The following is a 19682-nucleotide window of genomic DNA, read 5'->3' as shown; positions in this document are numbered from 1 at the left end:
AAACGGATAGATTACCTTTCCGATCTTTGTCTATGGTCTGGTCTTGTCTTAGCTGCATCCTATGGGTCTGATGACAGTAAGCAGTAATGCTATTGAATCACATTTTGAGCGCCTATTGCGAGTGTCACAAAGAATTCACGTCACACGTTTCAGTTTGCCAATCCCGTTTCATTTGATGTCGGGGACATAGGCACAATCATTCTCTTCGCGACATCGTACGAACGATTCCAGCAAAGTCTTGAAGGAGAAGTGCACGAATACACAGCCACAAACATCATTGACACGCCATCAAGACATATCACTGAGGAGAATCCGGATATCGTCCTACTTACGCAGACAGGAGAGAGACCACCTTGGTCCAGACTGAATCGAAAGCCTGGTAGGTGTTGAGATTGCTGAGATAGGTCTGGCTGGAAATGGCACGCAGCTGAGACAGCAAGTTCTCGAGGTCCACGTTGTCGGGAACATCGTAGACCATGGACGCAAAGCGACTGAGGTCCTGGCCCTTGATTCCCTGAAACTGGTCGGATGAAACCGCTCGTACGAATTCGCTGTACGGCGACTCGAAGATGACGGTAGTGTCGGGGATCCCGAGGTAGGCGGCATCAGGAACAGTGCCGGGATTCATCACGACCTATATAGTGGTTAGCATGTCCGACTCAGGGCTGTCAGCAGTTGCTTACATGGTTGTTCGGACCAAGTCCATTGCTTCCACGGATGGACGAGGCCAATTGCTGGAAATACTCGACTGCGGCGGCATCATACTCCGAGGGTGCCTCGTCCAAGAAGGTGCCGTGCACTGCGAAGGAGGGGTTTCCGCTGGCGGATGGCCACCCCTCATAGGTGTCGATTTCCTTTTTGACCTCCGAGATATCGCGGGTCCCCTTGTCAGTACGAACGTAGCCAATCACCAACGCGTTGCTGTATGCTGTGAGCCTGGGGACGGCGGCCAAGAAGTTCTCGTCCGGCAGGGCGGTAGGGCCGGAACCGTTGTCAGGATTGATGATGATGGTGAACTGGACGTCGGGGTTGGAGCTGATCCTATTGGCAATACAGGTTAGAGGTTTGGCTCTGACTCGAAGAACGACAGAACGTACAATTTTTCCATAGATGTCCAGGCTCCACCCGCTGGGTACGTATACCAGGGGATCATGATGTTTCCTTTCGACGTGCTGGGTCTAGAGACTGAAGGGATGCATGCGCTGTACCCTTGCTGGACGAGGGCCATGCATCCCAACAGGCCTACCAAAAAGCGAGAATAGTTCTCCAGGAACATGATTGTTGAAGATCAGTAAAGGAATGACTGAGAATTGAAGAAAGGAGCACGCTTGCCAGAAGCTGGTGGGTTGACGGAATGCTTCATCAATCAGGGGACGACATCTTTCATATATACTCGAAGATTCAAAGATCGATGCCTTTGAGGATCTGAATCCAGAAATCCATTCTAGATCGGAAGGACCCTTGTCTTCATTGACTGCTTCGGATTGGGCCGAACGTCAGCGCTAACATCGGGCAATTTGTGTAGCTGAAACAAAATCTCCGCCACGGCGCTTTTCTTGTCACTTCATTTGCATCTCTATAAGCTAATCTGACTTCCCTTGCCATGTCGTTGACCTATACAAGACAAAGGACTCTAAGAGTGCCTAATCAGAATGCATGGCTGCATCTTTTCGTAGCAGGTGCTCATCTTATTTGCGACGCCTCCTGCATTCAGTCGGCGTATCATGCTACTTTGCTGCAAGGCATTTATCGGCTTGTCCGGTGCTCTCATCCAGCGTGTAACTATGGCAGACTCCTTAATCTTATTATTGTGGATTGATGGCTATTGGATCATGCGATACTTCATCGAAAGCTGCATCTCTCATCACATTCAAGGACAACCTCAGCGCCTTGGTGAGTAGGACTTGGCTGAACACCGCAAATCTTCAAAGACATAATGTGAAAGCGGCATTCCATGCTTGCTACCAGAGTATACTGATCATGTGCTGCCCGAAGGTGAAGCATAAGAGTTACAGGGCGCCGTCAATGGAGCAGTAAGCAAGCAGATGCAGCATGATTTGGCCATCACGTCTAATAGGCCACTTGCATCCGCTTATACTTTAGTCGGAGAACATTGTTGAGTTGGATGATACTCAACGGAACGGCCCTGTAATCTGTCTCGAGACGGTGCGAGCTAGGCGTTGGAGCAAATTGATTCATGAAGTGGAATCATATGAAGGCAAGAGTGACATGGGTATAATAGTCAATACTATCCCTCTAGTCAAGAGTGTGGACCTATCAGTATGCCAGAAACAGGGCCAGCCTAGCCCAGTACCTTTCCCCAAGGCTACTACCATGCCTGCATTTAGTATTGTAAGTAGAAAGCGCCATACCCGAGAAATCTCAATGGCTATCCTAGCGTAGAGAGAGCCGGTTAAACAACCTCAGCATGCACAGATTCCACAGGCTTCTCAGCCTCAACCACGCTCTGCTGGCGATGCTTCTCGATCTCCTCGCCAAACTTATCATGAACCTTGTGCGACTGCCACGCTTTGACTTTCGAATCAAACATCATATCAATCTCCTCCAGGGATCTCCTGGCGGTCTCGGGGTACATGAAGAACACATGGAAGGTCATGACCGTGCAGAAAACCCCAAAGATGATGTACGTCTTCCACTTGATGTTGGTGAAGGCGGGCGCCACGAAATAGGCGAGCGCAAAGTTGAAGATCCAGTTGCCGGCTGCGGAGAGACCGACGCCCTTTGCGCGGTATTTGAGAGGGAAGACTTCGGAGGCGTAGATCCAGGCAGCGGGGGCCTAGGAGCTTTGTTAGTGCGGCATTCGGGACAGAGAATGGAGGCACTCACCCATGTCAGGCCATATATGCCCACAAAGATATAGGAACAGGCGATGACGCCCTTTCCCGGCGCACCCTTGATCTCCCAGCGCAGGTTCTTGTTGCCGTCGATCTCGTCGACCGGGTTGCCGTAGGTGGCCATGATACCGGCAATGGCATAGTGCAGGGCCATGCAGATGATCGACCCGGAGAGAAGCAGCAGTCGACGGCCGATACGGTCGATGTATGGCAGAATGACGCCAGTGGTGACGAGGAAGATGACATACTGAATGGCCGACGAGTAGAGCACGGTGTCACCGGGCTAGAAGCATGTCAGCCAACCTGTCCCCTAAATAAACGTCGGGGAGCAGCAGAAATAAATTTACCATATTGGCCATCTGGAAGATATAGACCACATAGTACATGGCCACATTCCCACCGAGTAGCTGCTGCCACACCTGGACACTAACACCGCACATCGTCCGCTTCCACACCCGTGGACCTAACAGTGAGAAGAGGGAAACATCTTTCGCCTCCCGTGCGATCCGCACGGCTTCCTGGACTTCCTCCCATTCGACCTGCACCTCGGGGTGGTTGCGGTCGCCGTGCCCATGTAGCAGGGCCAGCGTATCCAGACTTTCCTCCCATCGCTCCTTGCTAGCCAGCCAGCGAGGGGACTCGGGAAAGAAGAGCAGGGCAACCGCCAGGATGAGACCGGGAACGGCTTGGACACCCCAGGCAATACGGAAAGCAGCAGGAGAGTGTACGCCCTCGGAGCAACCGTAGGAGACCAGGTACATAATCAGGATACCCCATTCGATGGCCCACTGCTGGATGCCGACGATTCGGCCACGGATACGGGCTGGAGCCAGTTCAGCGAGGTAGACGCAGACCTGAGACGAGGTGATGCCCACTTGGTCCGGTTAGCTTCTGTCGAGTTCTGTTGAATGATGACCGGGAAGAATACCTGAAAGACCGCTAATGACGCGACCGGCGACTAGGTGTGCCACATTCTGTGCGCTACATTGGATGACCGCCCCGGTGATCCAGACGAGCGAGGCTACGAGCAGGGATAGGCGACGTCCAATGCGGTCGGAGATGAAACCAGCCGCAATTGCACCGGCGAAGGATCCAGCAGACATGGAAGCAGTGATCTATCCCATGAGACTGTCAGTTGGAGTGAAGAAGTGGACAGGGGCTCGACATACGCCTCCTTGCAAGTTCGAGTCGGGAGAGTTAAAGTAGTCGAGGTACTGGTGTGTGCCTATCCACGCACTCATGGAGCTATTGAGATCAGCTAATGCCAATGCAGACAGAGGCACAGGACATCACATCTTGAGGCCTACCTCACATCGAACCCGAACAGAGCACCCCCGATGGTGCCAAAGGCGGCCAGGACTGTCATCCGTCAGCAATTGAGCGTGGCTGACAAGGCAAGGGCGTACCGTATATGTTGGAAATCCGATACATCGTGCCAGACGTAAGTGTGCGCTGACCTGGAGAAGCCGTCGAAGTAACATCAGTCGAGTGCACCAGCACATTATATACGACTCCCGTCCGGCCCTGACAACGGCATCTCCAGGCCAGGTTCCACCTGAAGTCCGGGGATGGTGCCCATATCGCAGGACAGGCCGAGTAAGACATCCCGCAAGAAGTAACGATCGGCCAATCTGTGAGAAAGCCGGGAATGCGGGAGTCCGGGGAGGACCTGGAGACTTGGAGAGCACCGAACGGACAAATCATCGGCTCTGGGGAGAGAGAAAGTGAAGCCGAAGTGCGTCACCGGTGGAGTCGTGTATTCAAGGCCATCCAGTCGGTTATTTCAATGACGGGGTTTTCCCTCGTTATCCGTCGGCTGAAAGAATTTAACCGACTAGAAGCTGCTTTCAAAGCACCTTTTAACTCATGTAACATAAACAGAAGCCATGTTGAAGGAAAGTCGGATGTGTGACAGCATCAACTAGCCGAGAGATTGTGTCATAGTACATAGTATCAAAGGCTTTATCCGGGGTTGATTCCTCCTGCCTGCCATTGTCCTTCATACCTTATGCCGTGCTCTCTACCTTCCACCCAGACTTTTGCCCTCTCGACTGAAGACAGAGTATAATATGACATGTCTATCGGCAGCCAGCAGTATCGGGATGATCCGCATGCCTGTCGGATGGCTGCTATTCACGGCCGGCAGCTAAGAACGCCACCGACGACAGCGTCCAGGTAAGACTGGCCGTCTTTGTTAGTTCTTCTTAGTGAGTTTATTAGCCGAAGAAACATTGGCGGCTGTCGATCCAGCCCTGTCATTAGTACGGTTTGACACACAAAGAGTTTCTTGCGTAATTTAGTGCTCAACTTCTGAGGATGTCTATCTTGTTGATATCTTTCCCAACTATCGACAGTTTCTCCACACCTGACTTACGATGTGGTGGACGGTTCGATTCCTTAAGTGACTACGGGACTGCTTCAATCTCGATCATGAAAAGCATCATTATCATGGTTCAAACAAAATCATCCACGGTAATGGCTGGATCGATGGATCGATCTACTCCGTCTCATAATGCTCCCACCCCATCAATTGCTTTGCCTTATCCGTGGTCCAGAATCCCTGATTACCCGACATATCAGCTCGGATCTCCGCGTCAGGATAGTGCTTTCGCGCCAGCTTTTCGGACGGTAGATCCTGCGTAGTCGTCGGGGCCACGATATTGAAAACCTCACACCCCTCCCAGTTATCACATTTCTCCACGGCCAGCAAGCACGCCCGCGCGGTCGCCACGGGATTCACCCACCCCCAGAGCTGCTTCACCCCGGCATTCTCCCAGTCATTCGCGTGGACCTTTTGTACCCGTTCCAGCGAGGACACCTCGTGGATCCGCAGGCACGCGATCTTCATTCCGGGGAACCACTCCGCGAAGGCTTGAGCCTGGATCTCCGCCTCGCGTTTCGCCAGGGCGTACGCGTCCGTCGGATGCTGGGGGGCTTCTTCGTCGATAGGGAAGTAGTCGAAGTGGAGCGGTCGGTTGGAAAAGGCAAGACCGATCGCATTGACCGACGAGGCGTAGCAGAACCGCTTGATCCCGACCTCCGCGGCGGCTCGGAAGCCGTTGAACGCCGAGTCGACGTTGTTGTTATGCACGGCGTACTCGTCCTTGCCGACCGGGTTGGGGATCGCGGCCAGGTGGATGACTGCGTCGCAGCCGCGGAAGGCCTCGACGGTTTGCTGGTAGTTCATGGCCACATCGGCTGTGCGCATCTCGGTATTGGGAATGGCGCCGGGGGGCTGCTCGGTTCGGTTCACCTGGACGGTGGCGTGTCCGGCATCCGCGCACACCTTGACCGTGGTGCGTCCTACAGTTCCGCGGGCTCCTGTGATTGCTATCTTCATTCTGGCTCGATGCTGTGGGAGCAGAGGGTGTCAGCAGTTGGCTATATCCCGGCCCCAGTGAGCAGGTGTTGACATGAGAAGAGAAAGTCAACCGTCGCTCTTTGGCGTAGGACATGGTTCAATGGAGACACAATCGCATCCTGACGTCAGGCACTCACATCATCATGGGGTCAGTGAGCATCACGGAGTCTGTAAAGCGACATGCGGAGGCTGAATGCACTGGAAGAACGTTTTGGGCCTGAACCAGTCATGAGAGACCATCCTGCAACACGTATTGGTGTCGAACATGCTCTTCTAGCGTTCCTCTACGCATAGAATTGAGGGGAGTGCGTTCAGCCTCGTTCACTTCCTCGGACCTTGGTTCCGCACCAATGGGTCCTAGGAGAAGTCGATATTGACATGTACGAAATGACTTTATTGACAGATATAGCATCGTCGAGACTGTCATGAGCTAAGATAAAACCCGCATGGGACTCGCCCATGAATGTAGATGTTTGCGGGCCTTAGCGATGTTATCATAGACAGTATACGGAGTACTTCTGAGCATGATCGCTTATCCTCCTTGGCGATAGTCGACACAAAAGCTATGTCTCATGACCAAAATCATAATATGAAGGCTGAGCCCTTATCACATTTTCCAAGACCAAGGAAGGCAGACAAGCGGCTGAAAACATCGCAAAGCTGAGGATCCATCTAGCAACCTTAGGCATCAACTTGCTCCTTCGAGTCAATGACCAACCACGTGACACTGTCCGAAGTTCCTCGCTGGTTCAGGCCGAGCATAGAAGCTATTAGGCACATCTGAGGGGGGAAATAAGATAGAGATATGTGTCCTAGATACAGGCTGTGTATACCTTTGCAATATCTCAAAAGCCACATCATCTGTCCGCTAATCTCTCTCAAGCATTGCGGAGGCCCCGCAGCGAGGGGCATACGTCACGTGACGTGACATTGTGCGGGAGCCTCGCTTATTGGAGATTTTGCATGACGAAGGTGCGCAGTATCATGCAGACTGACGGCGAGTATTCTGTGCAACAATAGATCATCCGTAAGGAATCCAGCTAGAAGACCGCCTCCCGACGTCCTCCGCAGAAATGATCCTGAAAGAGACAACCCGGCTGGAGCTGCCGGCGGCGGCCGACATGCACGTCCACCTTCGTCAAGGCAAGATGATGGAATTGGTTGTGCCGCAGATTCGCAACGGAGGCGTCGATACCGTTTTTGTCATGGTTAGTGCTGCTGGTCAACTGCTGACGCTGACGCTGATACCGACGCTGACGCGACCAGCCCAACCTGGTCCCCCCCGTCACGAGTGTTGCCCAGGCGCTGGAGTACAAGGCCCAGTTGCAGGCCATTGAGCCGAATGTGAACTATCTCATGTCACTGTATTTGAATATATGTCTCTCGTCGTGCTTGCCGAGAATAGCCTGCTGACTTGGTCCCTTACCAATCCGTGACCCCCGAGACTATCAGGGAAGCAGCTGCAGCTGGTATCACCGGTGTCAAGGTGTATCCCCAGGGTAGGGACGGCCACTCCTCTTTCTCAGGGTGGCTTGTTGACGAGTGCCAGGCGTGACGACCAACTCCGCGGCCGGCGTCCGCGACTATGACGAATTCTTCCCCGTCTTCGCGGAGATGGAAAAGCACGACATGGTGCTCAACCTCCACGGCGAGGTCCCCGGCTCGCCCGGCTCGGGCATCACCGACATGAACGCCGAGGAAAAGTTCCTTCCCACGCTCACGATGCTCAATGAGAAGTTCCCCAAGCTGCGGATTATCCTCGAGCATTGCAGCACCGAGGCGGCGCTGGAGGCTGTCCGCTCCTGCTCCTCGACGGTTGCCGGTACGCTTGCTTACCCTTGCCTTTGTTATATGCGTTGCGGGCTAACGAACTGAGTAGCGACCATCACCGCGCACCACCTCTACCTTACCCACCACAGCTGCGAGAACCCGCTCGCCTTCTGCAAGCCTCTCCCCAAGACATCCAAGGACCGCGATGCGCTTCTCCGCGCGGTCTGCAGCGGCGATCCCAAATTCTTCTTGTAGGCTCATGCACATTCTATCCCCTCCTCCAATGCGTTGCTAATACCATCTAGTGGAAGCGACAGCGCCCCCCACCCGCGTCTCGCAAAGCAAGGCGGCGCAGAGGGCACAGCCAAACCGCCGGCGGGTGTGTTTACGCAGCCCTGTGTCGTGCAGTATGTGCTTCTGGCGCTCGAGGAGGGCGTGGAACGCGGCGTCATCGCCAACGAGGATATTACCCCGGAGAAGCTGGCGAATTTTCTCAGTGGGTATGGACGTCGGTTCTACAAGTTGCCGGAGGCGACGGAGAGGATTGTGCTGGAGCGGAAGGGGGAGGTTATCCCGGAGAGTGTGAAGAGTGAGGATGGGAGTGTGGAGGTGGCCTTGTCTCGGGGCGGAGAGAAGGTGTTTAGCTTGACGTGGAAGACCTCGTAGTTGATTCTATCCAATGAAATACAGGATATTCTGGTGAAAGGAGAGAGAGTAGCTAACTACAAGTGACTACTATATACATCTTGGCGTTGAACTTATATCAATCATCAGCTACAACCGTTACAAAAGGCGCCGCGGGCGGGGTGTCTTTCCCCGGGACGATGGGCTCTGAGCTGCTAATAACCACTGTCAGAGTTGCGGAACAGATTTCAACTGCGTTATGTAGATGTGAATTTGAGCAGAGGTGTGCTATACACGGCGGACGGCAGTATATACACTAATAAAATACAATTGTATCACAACTTACCCAGACTTGGCGGGCAGATCGGGGAAATCGGCCTCCACTCCATCGATACCCTCCTTGGGGGGACCGTCGTAGTTGCGGTAGCCCCAGACCAAGTACCAGAGTCCGGCGATGGTCGTGAACCCGACGAAGACGACACAGGCGTAGTTCATGGTCTCCAGGGTGACGACCTTGTACGTCGGCATACAGAACAGAGGGATGGCCAGAAGACTCCATGCTGTAGACCCGTCAGTAGGTTGCCCAGGAGGAGTGAGTTGCGGAGTGGGCGAGCGGGGCGGAGACTTACCCAGAGCAACCACGTTGCAGATACTGCCGATGATCCCCAGGTTGAATCTGGCGTTGGCGATCTCCGAGCGACGACGGAAGAAGAACGAGACCGCGATGGGGCACGCGTAGCTGAGGGTCAGGAAAATCACACCGACACCGGAGAAGGCGTTGAACGCGGCCGTGGAGCCAAAGTAGATGGCACCGAGGGCAATCTCCACCGTCATGCCCAGCATCATGGCGTTGAGGGGAATGTCCAGCGTCGCGTTGACGGTCTTCCACCACTTGGAGCCGGGGATACCGCCGTCGCGCGCAAACGCCCAGGTGCAGCGGGAGGCGGCCGTCACACATCCCACGCCGCAGATGACGCCGAGAATGAGCAGAGGGAGAAGCAGCAGGAAGGCTCCGGTCGAGCTGCCCAGCGCATCTTTCAGGATCACGGGGGTGGGCTGCCCCGAGGCCAGGTTCACCAGCATCGTGATATCGGGCAGGACAAAGGTCAGCGGCAGCAAGAAGCCCAAGCCGGCCACGAAGTTGAGCACGATGGTGCCCACCATGGCTTTGGGCACCTGAATGGCAGGCTCCCGGACTTCCTCGCACATCCTATCAAAATCTTAATGGACCGATCATGCAAAAGGGCGAAACGGGATTGCTCACGAGATGATCATGCCAGTCGCCGAGGTGGCGTATGCGGCCTGCAACAGACCGATACAGAAAGACCAGCCGGCCGGCCAGCCCGACTGGGGCTCAAAGTCGGCGAAGACCCACTTACCAGAGTGTCGACCATGTTTGGCGACCACAAGGACGGAGATGATCAGGGCAATCAGGCCGATGAGGGTCAAGAAGATGGCTGAAATCTATATGGGGAGACGAAACGCATGAGAAGTCGCATTGGGAGCCAAGACACACGGGTCGCAACGGAGGGAAAACATTGGAAAATAAATAAAAAAAAAAAAGAAAAGAAAAGAAAAGAAACATACCTCCAGACTGGGGAGCCATTTGTTGCCTAGGGACGAGATCGCATGGGTCAACAGGGTGATGGCGAGGAAGATGAGGTAGATCTGGTAGGTCTGCATGTCATCTACAATCCCGACACCGGGCTCGGATTCGAAGACATTGAGACAGGCGACAAAGAACAGGGTGGTCCCAAAGTTTACAGCCAGGGTAATGGTGATATTGCCGAGGACATAGGCCCATCCACAGATCCAGGCGGCGGCGCGACGGCACCAGGGGGGCGATAGGGCAAAGGTCTGGTAGTAGACGCCACCGGCAGTGGGATAGACGGAGGTGATCTCGGCCAGCGAGATGGCTACACACAGGATAACGAGGGAGACGATAATCCAGCCCCAGACGATGGTGGACGGGCCTCCGGCGGCGAGTGGGTAGAAGAAGGTGGTAGCCAGACCGTAGGGGACGGAGGAGAGGATAAAGCACATAAAGGCGACCTGCAGGACGGACCGGTTGCGGGACAGTTCGGGAGTATAGCCTAGATGCTCGAGGATGGCGTCCGCCGAGCCTTTGTCGGTGCCAGTCTCCATGATGGCGGGCGCTGCTGGTGATGGGTTGTGGAGAGGAGGGACTGGTGGCGGACGGAGGGGTTCCGGGGCTTTGTCGCGTGGGGGAAGAAGGAGATAGGTAGGGTCGGCCGATGGGAAGGGAGGACGTGGGACACAAAAGATGGATGCGTCAGAAAAGCATACTCCTCTACAACGGGCCGGGTTGGGAAGAGACTGCGTTGACTGGACTGCGTTGGCTGCGTTGGGCCTTTTTGAGTGGGAGTATCGTGGAGAACTGCGACGGACACCGAGGGCGATGCTGACGGTTATTAAATGAGAGACTGAAAAATTTTGAGGACGCCCAAAACAGAAAGATTTAGACTCTGCCCACGTGAGAAACAGGCGCAGTCGAACCAAAAGAGAACAATTAACGTCTAAGAGTATACCAAGGATACAGCGGGGCATGATTCGACCAAAGCAAGGTTTTGGCTGAGGGACTGGGACGCAGCGAGCCACGAGGACCGACGCGGATGATTGGAGCAGACATGGCCACACACGGAACGTATGACGACGGTGGAACAGACTTGTTGAATTGCCTCGCGGCCATTTGCTGCGTGCATGGCTCGAGGTCCACCAGACGGAGGCTTGGAGATCCACCGTGGCAGTCCGGTCTGGAGATATCCGAATTGCTGCATGCATGGGTCGCATGCACTTGTTTGAGGGTCGGCCGGCCGGCTGGACTAGTGAGTCGCGAGATAGGAATAGGATTACCTCTTCAAGGAAAGATTTGAGTACTCCGGAATAATAACCTTCGAGACATCATCCAACTGTCAAGCCATGTCATACGGGAGAGGAGTGCCTGGACGATTTTGCCTCTTTGGGAATAGAGTTGACCCGGGTGTTTTATTAGTCTGGGTCTGGAGGCATCATGAACCGAGTTACCGACAGCTATCGACCACCGTACGACTACTCGCGGGATCAAACCAGGAGGCGAGACTCAGCCCAGGCCTTGGGTCGTGAAAGTGTCTCGTAGAGGACAAGGACAGGGACAGGGACAGGGACAAGGTCAATGATTTAATGGCGCATGGAAAACTCTGCTGATTTCCGATCGTATCGAGCCAATCAGATTGCAGCACAGAACCAGACATAAGAGACCAATCATCAACCAGCGCAGTGGGCAGTTTGAATCTAATATCCATATCCCATGGATAGCCGAGGCTGAGACGGTCGTTTGATTGGTGAATTTCAGGGGGGCCAAGTGCTGGAGAGTGCTGGAGAGTGCTGGAGTTACACGTTATAGTAATGATCAAGGAACAGGTATATTGATGATTAAGGAGCAGGTATACTCCGTACGGAGTAGAGGATCGGTTCCTCTCTTCCCACAGGATTTAGCACCAGATCTTTGACTACCAGCGTTCCATTACAGGACCACTATCCCAAAAGCAAGAATCCACACTGCCATCCCCGTGTCGAGATGCATCCGGATTGACCCCGTTCCCGAATCAGCGGTGACCGTACTCGAAGCAGCAGGGGTCGTCGCAGTCGATGTCGCCGTCGAGGTGGCTGTCGAGGTGGCTGTCGAGGCTGCGAGAGTGTTCGTGGTCGACTGTTCTTCAACTACTCTCTTCGACATGCCGGGATTGTACAATGGCAATGAATCATTCGTGGTCCATCCGCACTGCTCGACCGTCGCCCAGCCATACGTCGAGTTCTGCGAATCGTCCAGGAGCACGCTGCTGGGAATCAACTCGGTGCGCTGACCCTCCATGCCCGGCAGATGAATGCCAAACTGGTAGTTGTCATATGGATATTCGTGACAGACCCAGAAATAGGCCAGCGCGCACGTCCAGTCGCACTCGCCGTTGTCATAGTACAAGTTGCTCTGGCCGATATAGCAGTATGATCCGTCGCTATGCAACGCAGTGCATGTCAGTCCCAGTCCAGTCCCGTTGGTGGAACATCAGCTACCTACTCATCTTTCGCGCAGGACCGCATCAGGACATATTGCAGGATATGGCCCAGCGTCACCACTGGCACAAGCACCGGGTCCCCAAGATTCTCCGGGCCATTGGTCTTGCATGCTGCGTCGCGGGCCTTGTTGCAGGTCTGTTCGACGTTCGCAACGTAAGCCGACAACGACGACTGGCAGGTGGCCGTGCAGGTGCGGTCAAAAACCGCCGAGTCGAAGTCCTGCAGCCACCATCGGTCTTCCTTGGACACGGCCAGGGCGAGCAGAAAGTCGTCGCAGTCGATGTGGGCGCTGTAGGCGGCTTTGCATTCTGGCGACGTGGTGCTGGACAGGCTGGCCGTGGTGTAGTTCCAGTACTTGGTGGGGGTATCCAGGCTGAAACTCCACACAGGCACAACGCCAATCGCCAGAAGGAGTAGAAGGAAAGAAGGCATTTCAAAGACGACGACAGGGAACTGAAAGAGTGACTTGGTTGAACTGAAGGACAGTGACTGCAAAAACCAGCGCCCGTACCGACGACGCCAGGCTGGGGACGAAACCAGGGGCACTGCGCGTACTTATGGCGAGCTCAGGTTACATTCTGTCAACTGCGAGGGACGAGCTAGAGCACAGTCTACTGGCTCGGCATGAACTGGTGGCTTTTCTTAGTGATGGACATTGAGCGATTAGGCCATTCAATCAGCCCATCCGGTTGTCGTAAGAGGGTCATGTTGCATTTACATAGACTTATAGTGAGATAGAATGCATAAGCCTAGTAGAGGCCTCCCACTTGGGGAATCTCCGTATCTAACAACCGGGCAACAGCAGGATCAACAGCAGATCATCGAGCCCAATGATGCGTGGAGCTTGGATGAGTCGCCAAGAGCTCTCATTAAACCTACGAGTCAGGGTCTAGTGGGTCTAGCGTTGAATGTTTCCATACAGAGGACTCGGTTTTCCATAGCCTGTCAAGTCTCATTCGAGCTGTCCTCGTGCATTGGCCCTTTTGGTTGAGCTGCACAGTTCCTGTTTGTCCGTCGAAGCATGCATGATTCGTGGTCTTGTTGCACATGCGGCCTCGGATGCTCCATCGAGGTCTCTTGGCTCATGGATCTTATCCCTCTAAAAGGACTAAAGGAGCTTGGCTCGTCTGTTGCCAAGATAGAAGCCAATTCTACGCCACTCAAACGATGCACGAGAAAGGGGGATGGCCCAGTTGGTAAATATGTACATGCGATGACTCTTGTCTACAAATACTCCAGGATGATACTATCCCACATGAAGCCATGCCACCTGCTGGCCTTGCCCACGGCAAAGTCAATCGAGTTCCATCCAGGCTGCAGCTTCCCCTGGGGAATTTCAAACTGGAACAACCGCCACTCGCCAGCGGTCGTCGCCGACCGGTACAGACAGGGGTCGTTCGGGAGAGTGGTCAGATTTCCGATCGGACTGGCTGCATCGCCATTCAGGAGAATCGTCGAGGTGGTTCCCGACGAGTAGCCGGCCAGCGAGACCGTGAGGAGCGCAGCCGAGCTCTTGGCCGCCTGGAATCGGATCGACCATGTTCCCAACGCCGCCTGTCCGAAGCACCAGTCCGCAGTCGTGCTCTGGCCAACGGTGTAGGTCAGATTCGCCGGGCATTGGGCGACCAGCGCGTGCTCGTACGGAGCGCCGCCGTACCGGAAGCCCAGCGACTTGCGGTCAAAGTCGCCGACCTGGAAGATTCGCGTGCGCGAAGGGACCTCCCATCGCAGCGTGCCCAGCTTGGCTGTGTGCGACTTGCGCACCGTCACGTCGTTCTGCAGGAAGGAGGTGGCCACGTCGGCGAGCTGCCCGCCGTTCGACCATGCCTGCAGCCCGTAGGCGCCGGTGCGCACGTCCTCAAATTTGAACCAGCCCTTGTCGTCGGTCTGGCCCGTGTAGTAGTAGGTGGTGCCCATGTCCAGCGCCGTCTTGTCCGGGTGGTTGTCGCCCAGGAAGACCGATGCGCCGGCGGCTGGTCGGCCGTCGGAGAGGACGAGCCGTCCGGAAACGGAGCCGCGAGACTGGTACGCTTCATCCTCGAACCATTTGTAGGGCCATGCTTTGAACTCGGCGGCCGCACGGGCGGCTGCGTCGGTTTTGGATCCGTCGTTCTTTTTTGGCCTTGTCAGTGGATCGTCGGATACACGGGGTGACAAAAACATACCAAGTACCACAGCCATGGGCCCCAGACCTTCCCGTCGGGAAAGACATCGTTGGACGAGACCATAAAGTGGGTGCCATGGATCATGTTCAGCTGCACTGCATCCCCGGTCGAGCTCTCGCGGTGCACCATCAGTTCCTGCTTCAGATGGTTCCCGTTGTAGTAGTCCTTGCCCGGATTGATGTACCACGAGCCGAACTCCTCGCCATACACGCCGTAGTAATCCTGGTCGCGGATCCACGCGGTCCAGTCGTACTTGGTAATGTAGGATCCGTCCGCCAGCTGCCACGTCTCGTCCTGCACCTTGGTGCCGCTGGCAATCTCCGCCAGTGTGGGAAGCGCGCCGTCCTTGATGTTGGTCCGTCCGTTGGGAAAGCTCGTATTGTCCAAGCGCCACAGTGTCCGGAACTCGCCCAGCGTGGGGAGGGCATGATTCACAAAGTACTGGTACGCGCCGACGAGGTCCTCGAAGATGACCCAGTGGAAGTCGCCCTCTTTGGCGGTGAATTGGATATCGAGGAAGTCTTGTCCGTTTGTTTTTCCTCTGCGATAGATTTCCGCCGAGGTCCAGTTCAGGTCGGATTGCGCGCCATCTAGTCATCGCTGGGTTGGTACCGGGTCTCATCAAGTGACGGAGCATCACTCACTGTAGCTGACATAGTGGCCCACGGCATCCCCTACCAAATCCTTGCCTTTGTAATAGAGCTTCACACCGTACTGCCGCCCAATGGTGACATTCCACAGATCGTTTCCAATGATGTACGTGGTATCGTCGACCTTTTGCAGAAAGGGCCCTTTGGCGTGCACGCCAGCCGCCAATGCCAGACTCACAAGGGACGAGAGTCGCATGCTGACCGATTCCTTCGAGGATGCAAGGATAATCCGGCCAGGGAGAGCACCACTCCCACCAGTATTTGTACCCCAGATAATTTCCCCATGTTTTGGAGGATGCCAAGTCAATCTCGGGGGAAGATTAGCACGAACTGCGGGGGGTGGAGACCGAGGTGTTGATGCTGGACCATGGATGTATGCCAATGGTGGAATTATTTGCCCATTTCCCCGGACTTTTCTTCTCGTTAGGCTTGAGGAGAGGCATTATTAAGCAGAAGGGATCCAAGAAGGGGAGCTCGGGGTATTTGAGAGCGTCGTTCGCCCAAGAGGATGCACTTATCCCGAGTCCACTGAAACCGAAGCAGTCATTTCGGAGGGTTCTATTCATAGCAAGCAAGCACATCACATAATTCTGCATAAACTCTGCAGAATAATACAAAGTCCCTATACATAAGCCCCTGTGAATATGCATCCCGTAGACTCGTATTGCTGACGTGTTCATCTCCCCAAGGCTCGACTTATACGAGAAATGCTGTGAATAGTAGCGAAAGCGGCCCATCGCCTAAGGTTATTTCGAATAAGCATTGATTCTCCATCAGAGTTTCCACAGGTTGACATCGGATTCATAATGCTATTGCAGACTAAGTCTCCAATTATATACCAATAATATCAATTATCGGTCAGATGCTCATCATCCAGTTAATGATATGACCCCGTGTTACGCGTCAGACAGGAAGACCCAACGACAGGGGATAGATAAATCTACCAAGAGGGAGAACAGGACGCCTGGACATTTACCCTACCAGTAATAAGACTCTGCATTCCAGGGGCACTCACTTAGGCTCAACCTTGCTTCTTGAGGATTCCAGAAGAGCCAATAACTCGAAGGATTGTCGATCAACCCCCCCCCCCCAGTGTGGTCAAGTACACGTGCATTCCATTCCTTTTCCCCATCCGTCTCGTCCGGCCTCGATCTCCTGTTCCAGATCGATTGAATTCGGATTTCCCGCTCAAACTAAAGCGGAGTGGCCGAGATTGCGTTCAGCCTGTCTCACTCTGTCCATTCCATCTGGGCCGTGAATGTTTCACCTCAAGATGCATACGCATTTGAAATCGGACATCCAGAACTGGAATTGTAGGTCTAAGAAGTACAGAGTACATCTAGATATATTGTACTCGAGATACGACGATCCGTATGGACAACACACTCCGCATTGTCCCTGGTAGTCAGCTCGGAGAATTCTCCCCATCTTGTCCCATTCAGCCCCGTTTTATTTCAAGTCGAGGCTTCATCTCTTAGGTGAGACGCTCTGAGGCATGATGCAAATCATATGAGCAGTCAGATCGAGATATTACCCAAGCGCACAACCCCAGAACAACTACTCTTCGTATCTGGTCGCATTCGTTGGGTTCTCGTACGGTGAGAATCCAGCTGGAGGATCAGCCAACGTTACATTCCCAGCAGCCACAGAGCCCTATTTCAGGATGAGCGTCTGATCGAAGACTGACTTGATAAGCGATACGACGGCATCCCGTGTTCTCCGGTTACGTGCATGCATGCTGAGTGGCAGACGGGCGAGGGTTATCTATCCAGCCTCGATGATAACCAGCACGCTAGCACGGTCAGACCAAAGGGCTTATCGCAAGCTAAGCCTTTCAGCCATTTTATTGGCAGACACGGCATCGGTTTATATTGCGGTGGTGGTGTGTGCGAGAGAGAGAGTCTGTAGCCTCAGTCGGCTGTCTTTATTATATTACTTGGTTGCCCCGATTGTCCTTGTCCTCTCCGCTGGTCGCTGCGAGTCTTCCTTATTCTATCACTTTGTGTCTTTTAACCTTCCTACATCACCATGGAGTCCCCCACGTACGAGGCTCCGAGTAATTCGAATGGCCCCCCGGATAAGAAAGGAGACATCCATTCGACTATCGATGTCGACCACGATTATGGAGCCGACACCGACCTCCACCGCTCCTTGAGCACGCGCCACCTCACCATGATTGCGCTGGGCTCGTCGATTGGGATGGGATTATGGCTGGGAAGCGGTACCTCGCTGGTCAACGGTGGGCCTGCCGCCATCTTCATCGGATACCTCCTCAGTGGGACGATGATCTGGGCCGTCTCGCACTCCATCGGGGAGATGGCTGTTGTCTATCCGCTTCCTTCGGCCTTTGTGCAGTGGTCGTCCATCTTTATCAGCGAGCCGGCTGGGTTCACACTGGGGTGGAGCTACTGGTTTCAGTTCTTCATCACCTTGGCCAATGAACTGCAGGTTCGTCGTCCCCCGGTCTGTGATAGGGTTCGATCTGACTGGTATAGGGTGTGGTCACCGTGCTCAATTTTTGGACCGACAAAGTGCCGACGGCGGCGTGGATCAGTATCTTCTGGGTCGTCATCATCTTGATCAACGTCTGGGCTGTCAAGTTCTTCGGCGAAGTCGAGGTCGCTGCCTCGTCGATCAAGTTCTCCTGGATCATAATCGTCATTATCTCTTTGATCGGTATGCATCATCGGTCCCTTGGTGTGAACGTCGCTGATCCAAATAGTTGTCTCTGCTGGAGGCGCCCCTGGTGAAGGCCCTATCGGCTTCCGCTACTGGAACGCCGAACCGTTCACCCATGGCTTCAAGGGCTTTCTCTCCGTCATGCCGACCTGCATTTTCGCCATGTCGGGATCCGAAAACACGGCCCTGGTGGCAGCCGAGACTAACAACCCTCGCAAGTCGGTGCCTCGCGCCGTCGGCTCGATCTGGCTGCGTCTCTCGCTCTTCTACATCTTGGGTTCGTTAATGGTCACCATCACCGTCGACCCCAAGGACCCAGACCTGTTCGGTGCATCCGGTACCAATGCCTCTCCCTTCGTCATTGCCTACCGGAACGCGGGACTCGCCCCACTGGCGCACATCATGAACGCGGTCGTTTTCATTTCCGTGGTCTCGACCGGAAGTATCCAGGTGTATGCCGGCTCTCGCACACTAATGGGTCTCGCGCATCTGAAAATGGCACCAAAGGTTACTTGTTCCACCCCTGCGTCTCCCGGGTCCTAGCTAAACTCGTCACAGTTCTTCGGCAAAGCAGACAAAGTCGGCCGTCCCGTCGCCGGTCTGGTCCTCACCCTGGTCATCGGCGGTGGACTGGCCTATCTAAACGTGAGCAACAGCGGCGCCGAGGTCTTCACCTGGTTCTCCAATCTCACTTCCCTCCTTACCCTCTTCGGCTGGGGCATGATCTGCCTGTCGCATCTCCGCATGCGGTACGCCTGGAAGGTCCAGGGCCGGTCGCCGTCGGAGCTGCCGTGGAAATCCTGGACGTACCCCGTCGGCGCCATCTGGGGTCTCTTCTGGTGTGTGCTGCTCATTGTCGTCGAGTTCTATCTCAGTGTGTGGCCTCTTGATGGGAAGCCGACGGCGAAGGGCTTCTTCGCGAACTATGTCAGTGTGGTGGCGATTATTGTCATCTACATTGGATCTATGATTTATTACAAGGGGCCGCTCCTGAATGACGCGAGAAGCATTGATCTGGATCAGTTCCGTCGGTTCTATGTCGATCCCCGGGATGAGGAAGCCAAGGCTGAGAAGGCAGGGGTGAAGAAGTATTTGGCTAAGGGGATTGGTTTTGTCTTCAACTAGTTGGAATATGCCTTGCAGCTTGCATAAAGTAGGTAGGCGATTGTATAGTCTCCGGTCTCACCTATGACATATCATGATTTTCACTACGATAATGAACGAGCTCCATCGGATGAGGCCCCTGCGAGTTGGACTGTGGAGGTGATCAGTGCATATTAGCCTGAGGATTCCGTATCAAAGTAGATTGGTGGTGTATGGCATCGATGGCTATAGCTAAGTATCGACTTTGAACCTCCTGCAGAACTCATCCCATGTCAACATGTCGACTGCTTCATGGAATCAACCATTCTTCTCTCCAGCGTACCGAGAACAGCAACTCTGAGGAAGAGGAGGACGTGGTCGGTATGTCCCGTGCACGACTAGGTGAAGGTTACAGGGAGAA

The 19682-nt window shown here is 54.3% G+C and overlaps 9 protein-coding genes across 9 annotated transcripts; 3 read left to right on the top strand and 6 right to left on the bottom strand.

Moving 5' to 3' along the window:
* Nucleotides 1-328: 328 nt before the first annotated feature.
* AFUA_8G00900 (spherulation-specific family 4 protein) lies at nucleotides 329-1276 on the bottom strand (the record flags this gene model as incomplete). The annotated part of the gene is made up of 3 exons (XM_742023.1): nucleotides 329-634; nucleotides 684-1041; nucleotides 1098-1276. 3 exons carry the CDS (start codon nucleotides 1274-1276, stop codon nucleotides 329-331), a joined length of 843 nt encoding a protein of 280 aa, XP_747116.1.
* Nucleotides 1277-2105: 829 nt separating this feature from the next.
* AFUA_8G00885 (sugar porter family MFS transporter) lies at nucleotides 2106-5082 on the bottom strand. The gene is made up of 7 exons (XM_742024.2): nucleotides 4262-5082; nucleotides 4163-4214; nucleotides 4025-4100; nucleotides 3784-3970; nucleotides 3203-3729; nucleotides 2848-3138; nucleotides 2106-2797 (listed from the first exon to the last, which is right to left on the bottom strand). The coding sequence occupies exons 1-7, from the start codon at nucleotides 4557-4559 to the stop codon at nucleotides 2414-2416; spliced, it is 1815 nt and encodes a 604-aa protein (XP_747117.2). The 5' UTR covers nucleotides 4560-5082; the 3' UTR covers nucleotides 2106-2413.
* A 103-nt stretch (nucleotides 5083-5185) lies between these two features.
* On the bottom strand, nucleotides 5186-7215 carry AFUA_8G00860 (NAD-dependent epimerase/dehydratase family protein). The gene has a single exon (XM_742026.2). It carries the CDS (start codon nucleotides 6193-6195, stop codon nucleotides 5353-5355), a length of 843 nt encoding a protein of 280 aa, XP_747119.1. The 5' UTR covers nucleotides 6196-7215; the 3' UTR covers nucleotides 5186-5352.
* A 74-nt stretch (nucleotides 7216-7289) lies between these two features.
* AFUA_8G00850 (dihydroorotase) lies at nucleotides 7290-8652 on the top strand (the record flags this gene model as incomplete). Its single annotated transcript, XM_742027.1, has 5 exons — nucleotides 7290-7424; nucleotides 7622-7715; nucleotides 7766-8038; nucleotides 8096-8237; nucleotides 8292-8652. The coding sequence occupies 5 exons, from the start codon at nucleotides 7290-7292 to the stop codon at nucleotides 8650-8652; spliced, it is 1005 nt and encodes a 334-aa protein (XP_747120.1).
* A 204-nt stretch (nucleotides 8653-8856) lies between these two features.
* Nucleotides 8857-12000, bottom strand: AFUA_8G00840 (putative amino acid permease). Its single transcript, XM_742028.2, has 4 exons — nucleotides 10198-12000; nucleotides 9875-10074; nucleotides 9240-9820; nucleotides 8857-9170 (listed from the first exon to the last, which is right to left on the bottom strand). The coding sequence occupies exons 1-4, from the start codon at nucleotides 11419-11421 to the stop codon at nucleotides 8953-8955; spliced, it is 2223 nt and encodes a 740-aa protein (XP_747121.2). The 5' UTR covers nucleotides 11422-12000; the 3' UTR covers nucleotides 8857-8952.
* Nucleotides 12001-12133: 133 nt separating this feature from the next.
* Nucleotides 12134-13116, bottom strand: AFUA_8G00830 (uncharacterized protein; the record flags this gene model as incomplete). The annotated part of the gene is made up of 2 exons (XM_742029.1): nucleotides 12134-12623; nucleotides 12686-13116. 2 exons carry the CDS (start codon nucleotides 13114-13116, stop codon nucleotides 12134-12136), a joined length of 921 nt encoding a protein of 306 aa, XP_747122.1.
* A 792-nt stretch (nucleotides 13117-13908) lies between these two features.
* Nucleotides 13909-15695, bottom strand: AFUA_8G00820 (putative rhamnogalacturonase; the record flags this gene model as incomplete). The annotated part of the gene is made up of 3 exons (XM_742030.1): nucleotides 13909-14796; nucleotides 14850-15439; nucleotides 15494-15695. The coding sequence occupies 3 exons, from the start codon at nucleotides 15693-15695 to the stop codon at nucleotides 13909-13911; spliced, it is 1680 nt and encodes a 559-aa protein (XP_747123.1).
* Nucleotides 15696-17230: 1535 nt separating this feature from the next.
* On the top strand, nucleotides 17231-17407 carry AFUA_8G00810 (uncharacterized protein; the record flags this gene model as incomplete). Its single annotated transcript, XM_742031.1, has 1 exon — nucleotides 17231-17407. The coding sequence occupies one exon, from the start codon at nucleotides 17231-17233 to the stop codon at nucleotides 17405-17407; it is 177 nt and encodes a 58-aa protein (XP_747124.1).
* A 120-nt stretch (nucleotides 17408-17527) lies between these two features.
* AFUA_8G00800 (putative amino acid transporter) lies at nucleotides 17528-19303 on the top strand (the record flags this gene model as incomplete). The annotated part of the gene is made up of 4 exons (XM_742032.1): nucleotides 17528-17947; nucleotides 17995-18175; nucleotides 18222-18685; nucleotides 18737-19303. The coding sequence occupies 4 exons, from the start codon at nucleotides 17528-17530 to the stop codon at nucleotides 19301-19303; spliced, it is 1632 nt and encodes a 543-aa protein (XP_747125.1).
* Nucleotides 19304-19682: the final 379 nt, after the last annotated feature.

This window comes from Aspergillus fumigatus, chromosome 8 (genome assembly GCF_000002655.1).
Source record: "Aspergillus fumigatus Af293 chromosome 8, whole genome shotgun sequence".
NCBI lineage: Eukaryota > Fungi > Ascomycota > Eurotiomycetes > Eurotiales > Aspergillaceae > Aspergillus > Aspergillus fumigatus.
Note: the sequence above shows the minus strand (reverse complement) of the source record. Positions and strands in the feature narration are given on the sequence as shown.

What these genes read in the sequence shown, in the direction of transcription:
- AFUA_8G00860 (XM_742026.2), bottom strand. Translation starts at nt 6,195, where the DNA reads ATGAAGATAGCAATCACAGGAGCCCGCGGAACTGTAGGACGCACCACG.
- AFUA_8G00840 (XM_742028.2), bottom strand. Translation starts at nt 11,421, where the DNA reads ATGCGACCCATGCATGCAGCAATTCGGATATCTCCAGACCGGACTGCC. An exon ending in GCGACTGGCATGATCATCTC is followed by an intron (nt 9,821 to 9,874) that starts GTGAGCAATCCC and finishes AGATTTTGATAG; the next exon opens with GATGTGCGAGGAAGTCCGGG. An exon ending in CTGCAACGTGGTTGCTCTGG is followed by an intron (nt 9,171 to 9,239) that starts GTAAGTCTCCGC and finishes ACGGGTCTACAG; the next exon opens with CATGGAGTCTTCTGGCCATC.
- AFUA_8G00885 (XM_742024.2), bottom strand. Translation starts at nt 4,559, where the DNA reads ATGATTTGTCCGTTCGGTGCTCTCCAAGTCTCCAGGTCCTCCCCGGAC. An exon ending in TCTTCCAGATGGCCAATATG is followed by an intron (nt 3,139 to 3,202) that starts GTAAATTTATTT and finishes ACATGCTTCTAG; the next exon opens with CCCGGTGACACCGTGCTCTA. An exon ending in GCATATATGGCCTGACATGG is followed by an intron (nt 2,798 to 2,847) that starts GTGAGTGCCTCC and finishes CAAAGCTCCTAG; the next exon opens with GCCCCCGCTGCCTGGATCTA.